Here is a 19222-nt window from a genome sequence, read left to right as displayed (position 1 = left end):
AATTAGATTATATTTCTGACGGGGTGAATGACATCAACCTCTCTGTTGTGGTGTCTGAGACTAATTTGGTTGAAAATCCCACGAAGTGGTGGGTTGACACTGGAGCAATTCGTCACATATGTGCGGACAAGAAGATGTTCACTACCTACAATGAGGCTGCAAATGGTGAACAACTTTTCATAGGAAATTCTTCTACTTCTGCTGTGGCTGGACAAGGAAATGTGATCTTGAAGATGACATCACCGAAGAAACTGACACTCAACAACGTACTGCATGTACCAGACATCCGGAAGAATTTAGTTTCTGGTTCTTTGTTAAGTAAAAATGGGTTTAGACTTATTTTTGAGTCTGATAAATTTGTATTAACAAAGAATGGTATGCATGTTGGTAAGGGATACATGAGTGATGGTCTCTTCAAATTGAATGTAATGATGGTTGTACCAAAACTTGCTATAAATAAGAATAACACATCTTTTGCTTATATTCCTGAGTCAAATTTATGGCATGGTAGATTAGGACATGTAAATTTTGATACTTTGCGTAGATTAATTGGTTTGGATTATATACCAAAGTTTGAAATTGATCTTAATCACAAATGTGAGATTTGTGTAGAAGCGAAACTAACTAAGGCTCCATTTAAATCGGTTGAAAGAAAAATCGAACCTCTAGAATTAATTCATACAGATGTGTGTGATCTTAAATTTGTTCAAACTAGAGGAGGCAAAAAGTATTTCATAACATTTATCGATGATTGTACAAGATATTGTTATGTATACTTACTTAGAAGTAAAGATGAAGCCTTAGAAATGTTTAAACTCTACAAAACTAAAGTTGAAAATCAACTTGGAAAAGCCATTAAAATGGTTAGAAGTGATAGGGGTGGTGTAGACGTCCCCCGAACGCCCCAGGAGGGTTAAGTCCCGTTCTGTTCATTTTGGGGCCACTACAGCTCGGACTCTTAAAAATGTCACGGTTCCTAATCTGAACCAAAGAGTCCAAATCCGGCAAATCGTTTTAGGAAAACAGATTTTTGAAAAAAGTGCCAAACATGGACTGCTTTGCCAGATACAGAGTCGCCACCTAAATATTTTATTTTTGGGAAATTTAGGAAACCCTGACTCGGTGCCGAAAGGCCACGTGTCCGTCATCACCAAAGTTGCCTCGGCTCGGGAACTTGGGTACGATTGGGGAAGGTCACTTCGTGAGCACCCCCGCTCGCCCGATCATAGACCGGCCTCTACTAATCATGATATCAATTTTTGAAAACATTGTGAGTTCTTATTCCGGTTTATTAGCCTAGGTTACTATGTGATGCGCACAGCATATAAATATAGACCGGGTCGCCTAAATTGGAACGAAACATTTCATGTTTGTTTTTGAAAATGGTTTGCTACCCGCAGGTAGGCTTAAAACATTTGATGATTTATTCCAATTTAGATAACCCAACCTCCACCCACAGGCATTCAGGCAGTTATATCATATAAGCACATAGCCTCATGGTAAGCATGCTATCATGGCACTCACTCACACACATGCAAGGATGCTAAAGCATAAAACTTACCAAGTACTCCAAGCCAAAATAGAAACCTCATTAGAAATCATGCATGATCCTAATTATACAGAAATGCCTAATGCAACACATGCAAAATGCAATTATAACAGGCTCGGCTATTCTAAGATGGCATATGAAATGTTACAACTAACATGTATTCAATTTGGAATTGAAAGTACGATGCAGTTAGTATGGTGCGCCGAGCCCGGTGCATGCAAAACTGGTGAATGAATGCAAACATGCTATCATACTGTATGCTAATTGAGATATGCCCTAATCTAACCATCATAAGCAGGTAAATAAAAGGGAGAAAGACGTGGGGTTGGAAGACATACAACACACACACATACACTTATTACAGCATTGCCCTCGCGCAGAGGGTCCGAATAAATATACAGTCCAAATATTACAGTCCCGAATAAAAGAACATTATAGTCCAAAAAAATATACAAATTCCTAATTAATTAATGAATTAACTAAGAAAACAAATAAAACTGGCGTGCAAGCCAGGGACTGCCTTGCTTCTGATGGATGATGCATGTCCGAATTGTCTTGCGCGGAAATCCACCGGAATGCCCCAATTAGCCTCTGTTTACACCTGTTCTTGAAATGCGAGCCAAGCCCCAAAAGTTGCTGATTCTTCGTTTTGCTGCAACAGAGAGCAGGAAAGGGGCATAGCAATGTATTTGCACAGATATATGCATGTCTCGATCCTCGTGCCACCAATCACACATACCGAGGCATGATGGCCGAGGAGTCGAAATGCACAACTCAATATAGGATGAATGCACATGAAACTACAGCTAAAACCTAACTCCATCATGGATAATCCGGAGTGCCGGCGACTGGGGAATTGAGACACATTCCGTCACTCGGAGTACGAAATGTACCTCGTTTCCCGTGCCCGGGTCAACTCCTGTTCCGGACACGATGCAATATGCATGATATGCATGAAATGCAACTAAGATACAATCCTAACATACACAATGCTATGAAAATGAGATGCCTCGAAGTGCGTGCACACGGGCACGCAAACCGAGAAAATGGCAGAATATGGTCTAAGATACAACCTAGTATGCACAATGCTGTGAAAATGAGATGCCTCGAAATGCGTGCACACGGGCACGCAAACCGAGGCAATGGCATACGCAATGCAAATGATATGGAAATGCGATATGGGCTTACACTAATATGAGAGAGCCTCAGCCGTACTCACATAAGAGGCCGATGGATGAAAATGGAGCGCCTCGAAATGCGTGCACACGGGCACGCAAACCGAGGCAATGACATACGCAATGCAAATGACATGAAAACATGATATGGACTTATACCAACATGAGTGAGCCTCAGCCACACTCACATAGGATACCGGCGGATGAAAAATAAAATGCCTCGAGATGCGTGCACACGGGCACGCAAACCGAGGCGATGATAAAGTGAGATGAAATGGAAAATGGGCTTATACCAACATGAGTGAGCCTCAGCCACACTCACATCGGATGCCGATGAATGAAAAAAGAGGTGCCTCGAAATGCGTGCACACGGGCACGCAAACCGAGGCAATGCAAAAATGCGAACTATAGCATGGGAAATGATATGCAAACATGGTAATGGATTTTCAGCAATGAAATATGGGGTAAAACAGTCCCGAAATGAGGAGAAATGACACCAAATGCACGGAATTAACCCGAAATGCGAATTTAGGCACCCGAAATGGCCTATAGCTATGCCAAACATGCACAACATGGACATGCAATGCAAAGACAGAAGCTAGACAGTCCCAAAAAATGCACTTTCACAGTTATAAACAAGGCCAAACAGCAAGCATAGGTAAGGGAAAAATAGCATGCAAGAATAAGGGCCAAGAGATGGATAATGAAGCAAGTGATATAAGAAAAATCCAAACTGAAAAATTTCCTTCTACAACATTGAAGAGGGACCAAAAATATGAATATTTGAAGAACTGTAAAATGGCCAAAACAGTATACAAACATGGTAGAAATGTGATGCAAAATAAGGCTCAAAAGTGGCTATAACATGAGGTATGCAAAATAATCACCAAACAGCCAAAGACCCTTGATAAAACATGTAGAATGGACCAAAATAAGCACTTTTTCAGAACTGTAAAATGGCCAAAAACAAAAGCATGGTAGGCTAACTAAACATGCAAGAAAACGAACCAAAAGTGAGATAAAACATGAAGTGGCATATGGAGGTCCCAAACCATGAAAGGACCTAAATGAAAAATGAAGAATGGACCAAAATAAGGACTTTTTCAGAACTGTAAAATGGCCAAAAACCCAAGCATGGTAGGCTTCCATTGCATGCAAGAATGGGGAATAAAAGAGGAGTATAAAGGTAGGTATAACATGGAAGTCCCAAATGGTGTTGAGCCCTTCTTCAATGTTGAAGAGGGGCTCAAAATAAGCCTAATATCAGTTTACAACATGCTCGAAAACATATCACTCATGGGCCAAAAATAGCATGCAAAATTATGACATATAAGAGGATCAATGAAGCAAGTGTATTATGGAGGGCTCAAACAGGGTTGAGCCCTTAATGAAAAGTGAAGATGAGCTCAAAATAGGGCCCTTTTCAGTTAGGGCTGGAGCTTGAAACAAAAATCATGGAGGACTTAGAAATAGATCAAGAAAAAGGGTCAAAAGGGTAAAAGTATTACTTACCCTTGAAGACTCAAACTTTTGTTGCTTCTTGGATGAATTTGCAGCTTCTTTGGCCTTTGAGAAACCTTCCTTGTTACTGGAAATGAGGTGGTGGTGGTAGAGCTTGGTGGTGTAGAAGGAATGATGGTTAGGGACTTAGGGTTTTTTCAAGAATTGAGAAGGATGAAGATGGAGTTGGCTATGGAAGCTTGAAGAAGAGTTTTTCTAACCCCAAAATACTACAAGGCTTGCTTGCTATATAGGCCAAAGAAGGGGTGTAAAGGTGGAGGAAAAGGAGAGTAATATTCCCCCACGAAATATCCCCCAGATAAAGATCTTGTCTGGGGGATATTGCCCCACAGCTGTAAAGTGCACAGTGCAAGGAAGCAGGTCGGCCTGGTACTTTTGTTGCAGGTGGCCGGCCGGCCACACCCCCTAGCCGGCCGGCTAGGGGTCAAAAGGTTCAATGAGATTTTCTGGCCGGCCACCAACTGGTGAGGTCCCCCTATGTGTGTACAACACAACCATGTGGTTAAAAGTCCAAGAAAGTGGGTCCAAGGGGTTCAACATTAGCTCGGAAAGAGGGGTTCAAAAGGGTCAATTTGAATTACTGGCCGGCCATGAACTTTTAAGAGCCTCCCAAGTGTGTACATCACAGATATGTGGTTGAAAGTTCAAGAAAAAAGGTCCAAGGGGTTCAACATTAGCCCGGAAGGAGGGGGTCAAAAGGGTCAGGTAGCATTAATGGCCGGCCACCAACTTTTAGGAGCCTCCCAAGTGTGTACATCACAGATATGTGGTTGAAAGTTGGCAACATTAACTCCAAGGTGTTCAACATTAGCCCGGAAGTCAGAAAAACGGGCGTCGGAGGGCTTCGGAGGAGATATAACTGGCTGCTGCAACAATTACTAGCCTCCCACCCTTCAGTGACCTCCCCGGTGATAAAACAGAGGTACCTGCCAAAAATGAACAAAAGCCGTTGCAAAACGAAAGTTCCGGGGCCAAAACACGCAGTTCGGGGTCCCGAAAATGGGCTGTTAAGCACCGAAAGTGGCATTCGGTCACGAAGTGGGCTTCTCAGTCCCCAGTATCCCTCAAAAGGGATTAAATAAGATGTATGCCAAAAACCGGAGCAAAAGGAGATGGTTGAGCGGTCCCGAACTGAGGCACACGGCCTGACGGCTCCGAAAATCGGGAACCAGACTCCGAAATGGGAAAAATGGCCTACGGCCACCAAATGTAGCCTACGGACATTGAGAGTTGGTCTACGGGACCTCTCTCTTCCCTCAGGAAAAGAAACAAAGAAAACCGAGTCTGGTTCACAGACCGAGACAAGGCACAGAAGAGGGTTCGGAAGTCCGGAGGCAGGGCTCACGGCCGCAACTCTGAAAATTCTGAACGAGCACATTATGCAACATCACCAAGCGCTCAATCGGTGACGTCTGAGTCTTAAGGTCGGTCAAAAATGGGGTGTCTACAGTTGTCCCTCTTTGACAGAACTCGGAAGTCACAAGTGACGGGAGTGAATGTCAAAGCCCAGAGACGACCCATTTTTGACAAGGCCGAAGACTTAGACAAACATACGGGATAGACAGAGATGTGCCCGCAGGCATGCCCGCAGGCAGGGGGCAAAATGCAAATGATATGCAAGAAGCCGAAGGTAACCCAATGATCATGCAAATGCCGCAAGCTGTAATGAAGCAAGTATTCGCAAATAGATGCAACAGTTTTAAGCAAGAATGCAAAGCAACAACTACATTTCATGCAATTAAGAATGCGGAGGATTATTCAATCCCCGCCACGTCTCACACGGAGAAGATACGATACCTGCGCGATTCGTCTGGTCGCGCCAGCCTCAATTGAACCGTACATACAATATCGTGCCTGCAAAAGAGAGAAACTCAACGAGCACAATATGCTAACAACATGTATTTAACGTGATTCCGAAAGTTCGACACACGCAGTGCCGGTGAGCGGATGCATCGCAATGCAAGAGTGGGACATGCGTGACAACGTATACTCAAACATAGAGGTATGCCAATATCAAGAAATGTACATGACAAGGCAAGTATGCTCATGAGAATGCAAGATAATGTGCATGATAGTACAAAGCGAGCATAAATCAGGGTGTTCATTTGTCATGAAACAACGAGTACGGAAACGCGTGTTTCGGCGAAGGTAACTCAATCGCGGCTTCTGATCCGCTTCCCTGAAAGGTTACAACTCACTCAAAAAGGATACACTTTGATTTCGATGAATGATGATGAGACATATGTCAGAACTTGAAGCCGAAGTCCCGACGGAGCTATTTCGCGACCGGAAGTGTACTTTTCTTGAACTTTTTCAGGTCCCGGAAACTCCGATCTTCCTCAAAATTTGCAGAGAGCTAGGTGGGCAGGTGGGGAACATGGCCGGCCGTTCATCTTCCCAAGGGGAGGTGGCCAACCGGTTTCCAATAAAGCTAATGGCTGGCCGGCCATTTCTGTAAAAAGCAGATAGTTGGCCGGCTAGAAAAAGAGGCCGGCCGGCCATGTGCTTTATCCGGGGGTATTTCGGTCTTTTTCCCTCCTTTTTGCATGCTTCTTCAACCAAGGCTTGAGGCTTATAAAAGGCAGCCGAGGCCCCTTCCTTTTCTTGCCTTCTACAACACTTTCCTCTCCAGATCTGAGTTTCACGCGTGTTTTCCAACGCCCCGTGCAAATTGTTTTCGCAAAAACACTCAGTTTCAAGCACTTTGAAGTGATTAAATTCCGACTTCGGAGCTTCTTTTTGCATTTCCACCACTTGAGGTAAGTTTATCTTAATATTTGGAATATTTTCTCGGGAGTTGACTTTTGTTGACTTTTCATTTCCCGAGAGTTGACTTTTGTTGACTTTTTCCAATTTTGGCCCATTTTGCTCATTTTTGCTCCCTTTTGCAGATTCTTTGAAAATGGCGGGCAATTCTCCCCACGGCGGAGGTTTTCCAGGTGCCGGAGACGATTTCGATCCCATGACGCTTCCCCCGAGGACCCAACCTTTTATTCCTGGGAGGTACCGTCCGCCAGCGCATGTCCTCCCTCGTGCTGTCTTCCGTCACTTCACCAGCTTTGATGAGCGAGCACCCGTGGATCTGCTTCTCAGAGAGCCGGAGCAGCATCTCTCTCACGAGGCCCGAGAGGTATTTACCTCATCTTCTGTATTTTTACATTTCGCACCTTTGCCATGCTTGAACACGCAGTTTAGCTTAGCACTTTGCTTGCATCCTGAACATGTAGTTTAAACACTCGAATTTCTGAATACTCGGCTCATTAGTTAATTGCGAACACACAGTACACATTAATTAAGAGGTGAACACACGGCCCAAACACTGATTTGTCGAACGCACAGTCCGAATTCGAAAGTGAACACACAGCCCACACTTTACATTTTCTGAACACACAGCCCAGATTAGATAGTGAACACGCAGCCCACAATTTAACTGAAAGTTGAACACGCAGCCCAAACTTCAAATTTTCTGAACACGCAGCCCAGGTAGATAGTGAACACGCAGCCCACAATTTAACTGAAAGTTGAACACGCAGCCCAAACTTCAAATTTTCTGAACACGCAGCCCAGGTAGATAGTGAACACGCAGCCCACAATTTAACTGAAAGTTGAACACGCAGCCCAAACTTCAAATTTTCTGAACACGCAGCCCAGGTAGATAGTGAACACGCAGCCCACAATTTAACTGAAAGTTGAACACGCAGCCCAAACTTCACATTTTCTGAACACGCAGCCCAGGTAGATAGTGAACACGCAGCCCACAATTTAACTGAAAGTTGAACACGCAGCCCAAACTTCAAATTTTCTGAACACGCAGCCCAGGTAGATAGTGAACACGCAGCCCACAATTTAACTGAAAGTTGAACACGCAGCCCAAACTTCAAATTTTCTGAACACGCAGCCCAGGTAGATAGTGAACACGCAGCCCAAACTTCAAATTTTCTAAACACGCAGCCCAGGTAGATAGTGAACACGCAGCCCACAATTTAACTGAAAGTTGAACACGCAGCCCAAACTTCAAATTTTCTGAACACGCAGCCCAAACTTCAAATTTTCTGAACACGCAGCCCAGGTAGATAGTGAACACGCAGCCCACAATTTAACTGAAAGTTGAACACGCAGCCCAAACTTCAAATTTTCTGAACACGCAGCCCAGATAGGTAGTGAACACGCAACCCACAATTTAACTGAAAGTTGAACACGCAGCCCAAACTTCAAATTTTCTGGACACGCAGCCCAAATTTCATTATTGACCCATGTATTCATTTCATTGGCATACAGCCCATTTCATTGGCACACATGTATTCATTTCACTGGCACACAGCCCATTTCATTTCATTGGCATACAGCCCATTCATTATACTGGCACACAGCCCATTCATCTTATTATTGACACATGTATTCATTCTGAATGCAGGTTTGTTCCCGCAGTGTGCGGGGGTATGGTTCCACCATAGCGCGGGACTGGTACGCCGAGCTCCCAGAGGGTGTCCGGGATTTGGTAGATTTGGCAGGATTCGGGCCTTTCTGCGTCGGGTTGTCACGTTGTCCTGCCAGGAGGACACTGATGGCGGCCTTGGTAGAGAGATGGTGGGATACCACCAATTCCTTTCATTTCTCTGCTACCGGGGACATGACCATGACCCCTTTTGACTTCGCTGTATTGACCGGCCTTGACGTAGGAGGTTGGTCCATTCCCTACGATGAGGATATGGGCGAGTGGGAGGCCGCCTGGATGTACTTATTGGGGGCTCGCCCGCCTATTGACAGGGTCTCTGGGAGAGTCCGATACACCTGGTTCTCTTCCCATTTCCGGCGGGCGGAGATGGTGCCTGAGAGTCTCGAGGAGACGGAGCAGTATGCCCGTGGTTTCCTGATGTTCCTCTTCGGGACTACCCTGTTCGCCGACAGAGGGAACACAGTTGGGCTATACCTGCTGAGCGCTCTGGTTGACCTATCACAGGTCCATCGATATGACTGGGGTGGCGCCGGCCTGGCTACCCTTTACTTTTATATGAGCGCGACCTCCCGCGGGCGGGGCGATTTACTTGGCGGCTATTGGAGAGCCTGGGAGGTACTTTTCTGTCCCCTTGATTTGCATTTCTGCTTCTCATTACTTGTACATTGCACACACACAGCGCACTTTTACAGTCTGTATTTTGCTCTCAGCATTTCGTACTTACATTCTGCACTGTTTTTCTCAGCTATGGGTCTATGTATACTTCCCATCATTAGCCCCAGAGCTGGAGGTGGTAGGGATTCCCATGACCCCATATTCATTGACGTTCGAGGGCCCGCACCGGGCGAGACCTCGAGAGACCCTCCTTCGCCTGCGACAGTACTTCGACACTGTGCGACATTCAGAGGTACCTCAGAACTTTCAGTTCCTTTCATTCTCATCTTTGATTTGCTCTGTATATTCTCGATTTATGATTGGTTTATGCATTTATCATCCGCAGATCACATGGCAGCCCTGGGTGTCCTTGGGTGATGGTTTCCGACTTCAGTACACCGGAGCGTCGGACATCTCCCAATATAGGGTCCTGCTCGAAGGGCCGGTTGGCAGGGCCTGGTTCCTGGGGGAACGCTTTTTGCGCCAGGTATGGGGGTATCTTTCTCAGGATATTCCCGCAGTACCCCCAGCCGGTATGCGGACCGCTGACAGGCTCTCTTACTCGGAGGTAGTCGGCACCATGCTGGGCAGTGATGCTCTACTATATATTGAGGAGGGGGACTACGCCACTTACCGTCACATATATTTGATGCCTCCATTGACGGGAGCTCATATCCCGATGATGAGGCCTGCCGGTATGTCATCCTCGGGCCAGGCTCAGGCTCGGGCTGCAGATGCCCCTTCTACTAGCAGGGCTGGTACATCTAGAGGCGGGAGTAGACCGGTTCCTCCGGCTCCGTCGATTCATCCTCATCCCGGATGGCCAGATATGCCGACTGAGTTGATGGCGTGGCAGTATGGGGCTATCTCTCCGACCCCGATCCCGCTAGAGCCTCCGATGCCCAGTGATCGATACGCCATTGATCCGGACTCACCGCCGGTATGCTCCACTTTTTTCATTCATCATTCAGATGTTTAGACACTCTTTTGTTCACTGATGATTATGAGCTCATTTTTGCAGCCATCGCGAGGGTACATGGAGGAGGTGGTTGGGCTGGTGGCCACACTCGAGGGCATGGTCTTGCGTAGGGAGGCACAGTTGTCTGTCGCGGGCATTCAGGTACCCTTCAGTTTTCTGGCATTTATCATACTTCTGATGACATGCTGATTTCTACTGCATCGATAGACTACTTGTGTAGAGCACATCTGACACACACCCCACTTGTACACCGTATTTACATGCACCCACTTCACGTAGCCTTTGCTTGTATCTGCATCTGATGTATATATTTGGACTGATGTATTTGAATTGAACTCTTTGTTTTCAGATGCCTTCATGGTCCGGTCAGCCGCAGGCTAGGCCATCTGGGCCTCATTGGGGAGCTGGGCCATCTGAGCCTTTTCAGGGGGCGGGGTCATCTCGGCCTTCCCGAGGAGCCGGGCCATCTAGGCCTTTTCGAGGAGCTCGAGGAGGGCCTGTCCGCAGACGCAGGGCTCACGTTGTGGAGGCGGAGCCTGATGAAGAGGAGGAGGATGCTGAGGAGGAGGAGGAGGCTACCGACCGTCAGTCAGAGACATCTGCTGAGGAGGGGGGCTCCGGTTTTGGTGAGGCTGAGGGGGATCCTGAGGATGACAGCTCCGACTCAGATGATGATGATGGTGCGGAGGTTGTCCCGCAAAAGAGGATGAGGCGTGCTTCTCGTTCCCGCTCTCGAGGACTTTGATGCTGTTATTTCCTGCTTTATTTTTCTTTTTGCTAGTAGTTTGTAGCACTTTGCACATTGTTAGGCAGTTTTATTTTTTGTAAAACTTGTACCTTTGTTTGTTGTAAAGCATGATGAAATGAAATAGCTTTTGAAAAGGTGTTTGTATTTTAGACTTTTAACATCGTATCGCATCATTTTATTTTGCACAAGAATGAAATTGAATGGGAACGCGCAATGTGTAATCACCAAGTCAGGTAGTGAACCGACGCAACAAACTAAACAACTCAACCTACTAAGATATAACAGAATCTTAGGAAGTTTACAACTCGATAAGCAAAACACAACAACGTAAATAAACAAGACTTTAAACAAAGATTGCTTAAAACAGAGCGCAATGACTCAAAAAAACGAAACACGTCCGCTCGACAAACAACTCGATAAGCAAAACAACAACTCGATAATCAAAACTCAACAACAACAGAGTGTACTTCTGACGATCTGGGCATCGGAACGCATCCGAAGCGGAGGGAGATGAAGGCCTTTGACTCCCCCGTTGCATGGAAATGCTTGAAACTTCCTCTCGAAGAGTAAAACAGGGCCAAGGAGGTACACTGCAGCATTGCCGGCCATCTTTGGGAGCCGGCCGGCCATTTTTGTGGAGAGAGATAGCTGGCCGGCCAGTTCTGGAAAAAGTAAATGGCTGGCCAGCCAAAAAAGGTAGCTGGCCGGCCATTCAGTCCTTCAACCACCAGATTTTCGACACGTGTCCCCGTGAATAGTATTTTTCCTTCTATAAAAGCCTCAACTTCGGGAACATTCATTTCATCTTAGTTTTAGACAAAGATGGAGGCGTTTCTCGTAGAAAATGTTACATCTTGGATCTCTTCTCTAGACGGCTCGGAAAAGCTGAATTTCCGGGGTTTTGGCTTGAATGCACTATTCACGCTGAGCCGTACTCCGCTACATCTCCCTTTTCTCCATGCCGCGGCAAGGTTCTGGAATCCAGTGACGCATGTTTTTAGCTTTGGCGGCCAAGAGATGTGTCCCACTTTCGAAGATTTTCAGGTTTTGATGGAGTCTGAATGCTCTGAAGTGATCTTGCCCCAGCTCCGTTTTGGTCACGCCCAAGCTTTAGGACGGATGTGTGGGCTCACGGCGCATGATGCTCGATCTCTGATCTGCAGTGGGGAACTGGACATCCTCGGCCTGATCCATCATTTTTCCGACACTGGTGACCGCAGCAACCATTATTGGCAGGGTTTCCGGCAACACGCCCTCTGCTTATGTTTGTTGTCTCGCTTTCTGCTTTCCTCGGGCTTCGGCGGGGCTAGCATTCGCCTGATTGAAGTCGCCCAAGGCTTGAGAGAAGGGAAGAGCTGTATTGCCATGACCTTGGCCGAGACACTGATGGGCTTAGATTCCGTCTATCGCCGGGAGGCGACTAGGTTTGCTGGGAGTCCACTGCTACTGCAGGTAATGTTTCCCACCCATCCTCACATATATATTTGCTCACATCACTCGACTCTTAGTCTCGGTTTTTCTCACAAAACCCTTGTCTTACTTTTCTCTCATCGTACATCTCTCTGTTATTTACTCTCTCATTTTCCATCCCTCCCCTAGGTATGGTTAATGGATAAGTTGCAGGTCGTGGACTCTTGCCCGGCCTATTCAGCTCGGGGCTACTTCTTTCGGCAGCGCCTAGTCAATGCTCTTGACGAAAGGTGATGGTTTGATTGGATGTACAATTTGTCCGCAGACCGCATTGTTTGGCGTTGTCCTTGGCTCAACCTCCCGGCAATGAGCTATAGTATGTCTCGGCTGATTGGGATCCAATTGATTGGTCTAACCCACTGCGTATTCTATTTTCCGTTCCGGTTTCTGCGTCAGTTTGGTCATGATCAGACCTGCCCACCAAAGGGGATTGAGTACCCAGCCGCTTTCCCGATCCGGGGTGCACAGCTTGCCCGATATGCCACAGCATGGAGAACTAGAGAGCTCCTGGCCCCTACTTCTTCTTTCAGTTGCACTTTATCCGATGAGTGCTTGGATTGGCTCAATGAGGAGGCACAGGTTGGGCCTAGTTTGACATCAGATGCTTCGTCCAGCTCTGGGAGGGGACGCAGAGATACTTGATTCAACTATGCCCCGGATTTATTGCTTATTAGTATTTTCAAGTTTTCTTCACGAATGTACTAAAAAAAAAAAAACAACCTCGATTGTAATGCAAGAGCAGGAAGACTCTATTTTGAAATCAATGAAATTGAAATTTGTGGTACTGAAAATTTTCCGCTTTTTGGTCCAAAAATGGTCTTAGTCGTAGAAAGATTAATTTGAACAAAGTTAACTTTTATTAAAACTTTTCAAAACTATTTTCGATGTGGATCAGAACTGGACACGCCGAAAATCTGTCACTGAGATGCACAACCCCAGATCCCCGCAACTGGAAAGTTGCCCCTAGTCTGGAGAACAATGCGGCACTGCAAAGCAACGGAAAGTTGCCCCTTGTCTGAGTAACTCTGCACCGTCGTGGCAACGGAAAGTTGCCCCTAGTTTGAACAGCACTGTACCAGAGATCACGATAAATGCTGATGGATAAAGATGACTGAGATGATCAAAATGGACAGAGTTGATCGGGGAAAAGTTTATGGCTGAACTTCAAGGTGAAGTTGCCTACGTATCCCAAAGATGGGAATCAAGCCTTACGTAGTTCAGGCTAAGGTTCACTCGAGTATTTTCACTCTCCTTTTGCGCTCTAACTTCTGCCAAGGCCGCCCTTTGCGGGTTTTCAACCTTGCGAGCTCAGTTTTTATATTTTCTAATTTTTTGTGCTCTGACTTTTGCCTAGGTCGCCCTTTTGGGTTTTCGGCCTAGCGAGCCTCTCAAGGATAGTATTTCTTCAACTTGTCCATATTGATCGGTTGTGAGAACTCCAAGCCATCTAGATCCATCAGAACCACAGCCCCACCTGACCAGATAGCTTTGATGATGTAAGGACCAGTCCAATTAGGCTTGAACTTGCCCCTTGGGTCGTGGATGGGAGCTCGGTTGTCTTTGAGCACCAAATCTCCTTCTTTCAGATTCCGGGACTTAACTTTCTTGTTGAAAGCCCGGGCAATTCTGCGTTGATAGCCTTGGATGTGGTACAGTGCTTTCAGTCTTCTTTCATCAAAGAGCATGAGTTCTTCGAATCTGCTTTGCTGCCAATCTGCTTCGGCTATCTGGCATTCAGCCAATACTCGTAATGACGGAACCTCAATCTCAATAGGTAGAACAGCCTCCATTCCATAGACCAATGAATATGGAGTTGCTCCAGTGGAAGTTCTGATTGAAGTCCTGTAGCCCCACAGAGCAAATGGCAGCTTGTCTGGCCAATCTCGATAGGTTTCCACCATCTTCTGCAGTATATGCTTGATATTCTTGTTGGCGGCCTCAACCGCTCCGTTGGTCTGCGGCCGGTACGTAGATGACTTATGGAAAGCCACATTGTATTTCTCCAACAAGTCTACCACTTCTTTCTTGAAGTGGGAACCATTATCTGAAATTATCTCGTTTGGCACCCCGTAGCGACAGATGATGTTGTTTCTAATGAACTTTGCGACGTGCGACGCCTTCAACACCGCGTATGATTGGGCCTCGACCCACTTTGTGAAATAATCTATCGCTACTAGGATAAACTCATGCCCGTTTGACCCTTTCGGGGCAACAGCTCCGATCACATCAATTCCCCAGACTGAAAAAGGCCATGGCGAAGTCATGTTGTACAGTTTTGACGGCGGGATGTTCATGCGGTTTGCATGAATTTGACACTTGTGGCATCGCCGAACAAAACTAATACAATCCTCCTCCATGGTTGACCAGTAGTAGCCCTGTCTGAGGATCTTTCTGGCCAGCATTACTCCATTCATGTGTGCACCGCACTCTCCCCCATGGATGGCTTCCATCAGGCGTTTTGACTCTTCAGCTTCTACACAGAGCTTATGCATTCCCAGATGACCCCTTTTATACAAATTTCCCCCGCAGATAACGAACTGAGCAGCCATTCTTCTGACAGCCCTCTTATCTTTGGCATTTGCCCCTAGTGGATAGGTCTCCTTTTCCAAGAAGTTCCAGATGTCGTAATACCAGGGGTTGCCGTCTTGAACCTCATCTATGGCGGAAATCGACTCGTATGCTGGCACAAACTTCTGATCAATAATGACTGGACGCATCCGGACTCCGGACGGGATGTCTATCATAGAAGATAGAGTTGCTAATGAATCTGCAAACCTGTTGTTCTCTCTTACGAGGTGGGTGAAATTTAGCTTCTCAAACCGAGGAATTAACAAATCCAAGGTTTGGTGGTAGATTATCATCCTTTCCTCCTTGACTTTCCAATCTCCTTTGGCTTGAGACACAACAAGGTTCGAGTCCCCAATGACGTCCAACCGTCTTGCCCCTAGTTCTAGGGCTGCTTCCAAGCCAGCAATACATGCCTCATACTCTGCTTCATTGTTGGAAACTTTGAACTGGAGCTTGAATGCTAGAGGGATACGGGAATCATCAGGCGCTATCAGCAACACCCCTATCCCATACCCATACTGGTTTGACGCTCCGTCAAAGTACATCGTCCAGGTTTCATCTTCGACGTGCAGAATGGCTTCATCTGGGAATAGATACTCAACCGCTTCATCCCCCTCAACCGGGTGGTCGGCAAGGAACTCCGCTACCGCTCTACCTTTTACTGACTTGCGCGTTACATACTTCAAATCAAATTCGGAGAGCAACAGCAGCCAACGAGCTAGTCTACCCGTAAGTGCTGGTTTCTCGAAAAGATATTTGATGGGATCCAAACGTGAAACCAACAATACAGAGTGGGCTAACAGGTAGTGCCGCAGCTTCCTGGTTGCCCATACCAAGGCCAAACAAGCCTTCTCCAGCGGTGTATAGCGGGTCTCATAATCCATCATCTTTTTGCTTAGATAGTAAATGGCTCTTTCCACTTTGTCTTCTGACTCCTGCGCGAGCATGCAGCCCATGGTAGTCTCAGTTACCGAAAGGTACAGTATCAACGGTCTCCCCGACTCTGGCGGTGACAACACGGGTGGGTTCTGTAGATACTCTTTGATCTGTTCAAAAGCTGCTTGACATCGGCCGTCCCATTGGAATTTCTTTCCTTTCTTCAGGAGACCAAAAAGTGGTTCACAAGTCAAGGTTAATTTAGAAATAAATCGTCTTATGAATTGCACTTTACCCAGAAAGCCTCGCACCTCCTTTTCAGTCCTTGGTGGTGGCATTTCTAAGATGGCCTTGATTTTGGAAGGGTCGACCTCGATGCCCCTTTGTGTAATCAGAAACCCGAGCATCTTCCCTGCTGTAACACCAAACGTGCATTTCTGGAGATTCAGTCGCAGCCGAAACTCCTTGATCCTTTGAAAGAATTTTTGTAAGGCGGTGTAGTGGCCCTCTCTATCTTTGGACTTGACAATCATGTCGTCCACATACACCTCGACCTCTTTATGGATCATATCATGCAATATTGTAGTTGCCGCCCGTTGATACGTAGCTCCAGCATTTTTCAACCCGAATGGCATCACTCGATAACAATATGTCCCCCACGGGGTAGTGAACGCAGTCTTCTCCCGGTCTTCGGGTGCCATTACTATCTGATTATAGCCTGAAAAGCCATCCATAAACGAAAGCAAGGCATGTCCTGCCGTGAAATCCACCAATTCATCAATGTGTGGCAAGGGAAAGTCGTCCTTCGGACTGGCCCTGTTCAAATCTCTGAAGTCTACACAGACCCGAATTCTGCCGTCCTTCTTTGGCACCAGAACGATGTTGGCCAACCAAGTTGGATATTCAGATACCAGCAGGAACCCTGCATCAATTTGCTTGGTGACCTCTTCCTTAATTTTGAGGGCCCAGTCCGGGCGAATCCTTCTGAGTTTCTGTTTGACAGGGCGGGCCTCAGGATCAAGAGGGATCCGGTGCTGTACAATCTCAGGATCGATTCCAGGCATGTCTTCATAGGACCACGTGAAAACATCTTTGAAATCTTTTAATAAAGCGACTAAGCGCTCGCGCTCCTCTGAAGACAACGTGGACCCGATCTGGACCAGCCGCGGATCCTTCTCAGTACCAACATTCACAGTAGTGATTTCATCTATTAAAGGTTTAACAAATCTTTCCTGCTCTTGATCAATTAATCGTTGCAAAACTGGGGGAATTTCTTCCTCACTTTTTTCATCAAAATTTTGAAAATCCTGATTTAAGCAATAAATCAAAGGCACAGAAAAATACTCGGAAACCACATCCACATCATTCTCATTAAATACTTCCAAGCCGTCAGATTTCTCTGTTACAACAGACTCAAAAGAAAATGAAAAAGACGACCTAGACAGGACTGTGGCATCCGAGTTATCACTCCCAGGAATACCGGACTCAGACTCAGTCGAGCTGGAATCTGATTCCGACGCAGAAGATTCGGCAGAATCAGATTCCGGCTCACTACCTGACCCGGAGCTGCTAGATAAAAAGCCTTCTTCATATTGCCAGATGAGAGAAGGTGCGATAGATGCATCCAAGATCGGCGCCGGAAAGCCCGCAGCTATTTCATCTCTAATCATAGAAACCGAAGAGTTATCCCCCAAGCACTCTTGGCCGATCGGAGGATCTGATAGTAGACTCGCCAGTGCTACCCCCATTTCAAGCTCTGTGCTCTCAGGATCCACTGCTCCACACTGCTCAGTCTCAGTTGGTGGGTCTGTCTGCGCTTCGGCAACGTCGTCCCCAGATAATTGTATGTCGAAAAAGATTTCAAAACCAGGCATGCGCTTCCCCTCCGCGTTTAGCCATGGCTCCGGGAAGCCGCAGAATGGAAAATCTTCCCCCTCCCGGACGAAACGTCCGTTTAGGGTACCCCAGATGGGCCTGTGCATTAACTCAATGGCTTCCCGGCCTTCTTTGCTCTGGCCCTTCTGGCCATTTCTTTTCCTTTCCTCACCCAATCCTCTGTGGTGGGCAGATAACCCAGTCCAAAGGCGTGAGGGTTGTGTGGCACTTCGGCCAATACTGAGACGCCCTTCCGGCCGCTTCTCCCTAATCCCATCCCGGGAGTATGTTTTAGCTTGTTCATGAGGTAAATAGATTGAGCACTAACGTACATACTCTCATTCACAGCCATGACATTCTGCACAATTCAGGCCTCCGCCAAAGTAAACCCTGACAAAAACACATCCTCCGTGCCGTGCTCGATCTCCAAGACAGGTGTAGACACTTCCGGCGGCGGATGGATGGATGAATTCCCAAAAACGATCGCTACCCCTTTCCCGTGAGGGTATTTTAGCATCTGGTGTAGAGTGGAAGAGACTGCTTTGACCTGGTGCAACCACGGCCGCCCCAAAAGTAGGTTAAAGGTTGCGGGAACGTCCAAGATATGAAATTCAATGTTGTGTTGTCCTGGACCAACCTTGGTTTGAATTTTAACAGTCCCCATCACTTCTCTGCTGGTATTGTCGTATGCTCTGATCACTTGGGTGGTTGGGACGAAGTCCACGGGTTTCAGCCCGATTGCATATGCCGTTCTGGTTGGGCAGACATTAATCGCAGACCCGGTATCAACAAGTACCACCGGTATCCACTTATCTCTACATTCCACAGAAATATAGAGAGGTTTGTTATGACTTGTGCCCTCAGGCGGTAGCTCCTTGTCCGAAAAGGTTAATGCCGGGGAACCTCCTCTCGGAAAAACCAGCCCAACCAGCTGTTCAGGCGTGGTGTCTATGGAGAGTTTGGACTTGTCCATAGCAGATAGGACAGCTTCCCTATGTACTCGTGATGCCATCAGCAGTCCCCAGATGGAGATGTCTGCTTGTATTTTCTTTAACTGTTTCAGCACAGCTTCTTCCTCAATCTGCTTTTCCTTCTGTTTTTCTGCTTCTCTGTCCTTCCCGGATGCTTCGGGTTGGTCTAGGTGTGGGGGCTTGAAGTACCGCCCACTTCTTGTCATGTGATCCACTTCATCAAGATACCAAGTATCATCCGGCTGGCCACTTCCCCAGTCTTCATCGGTGTGGGCAAGACACAAGTCGTCATCTTCCCACCACATTCCGTCGGCAGCCAGCAGACACCTGTCTGGCTCCGGTCCGCTCGCACTCTCAGTGCTCTCTGTCCATATGCTCGC

At 46.7% G+C, this 19222-nt stretch overlaps 1 protein-coding gene across 1 annotated transcript; it reads left to right on the top strand.

Annotated features, from left to right (window-relative positions):
• The first annotated feature begins 9890 nt into the window (after nucleotides 1–9890).
• On the top strand, nucleotides 9891–19012 carry LOC145795578 (uncharacterized). The gene is made up of 4 exons (XM_082880400.1): nucleotides 9891–10295; nucleotides 10377–10475; nucleotides 10684–10833; nucleotides 18935–19012. Exons 1-4 carry the CDS (start codon nucleotides 9891–9893, stop codon nucleotides 19010–19012), a joined length of 732 nt encoding a protein of 243 aa, XP_082736526.1.
• Nucleotides 19013–19222: the final 210 nt, after the last annotated feature.

This window comes from Camellia sinensis, chromosome 7, assembly GCF_055761805.1.
Source record: "Camellia sinensis isolate YWXY chromosome 7, ASM5576180v1, whole genome shotgun sequence".
NCBI lineage: Eukaryota > Viridiplantae > Streptophyta > Magnoliopsida > Ericales > Theaceae > Camellia > Camellia sinensis.
Note: the sequence above shows the minus strand (reverse complement) of the source record. Positions and strands in the feature narration are given on the sequence as shown.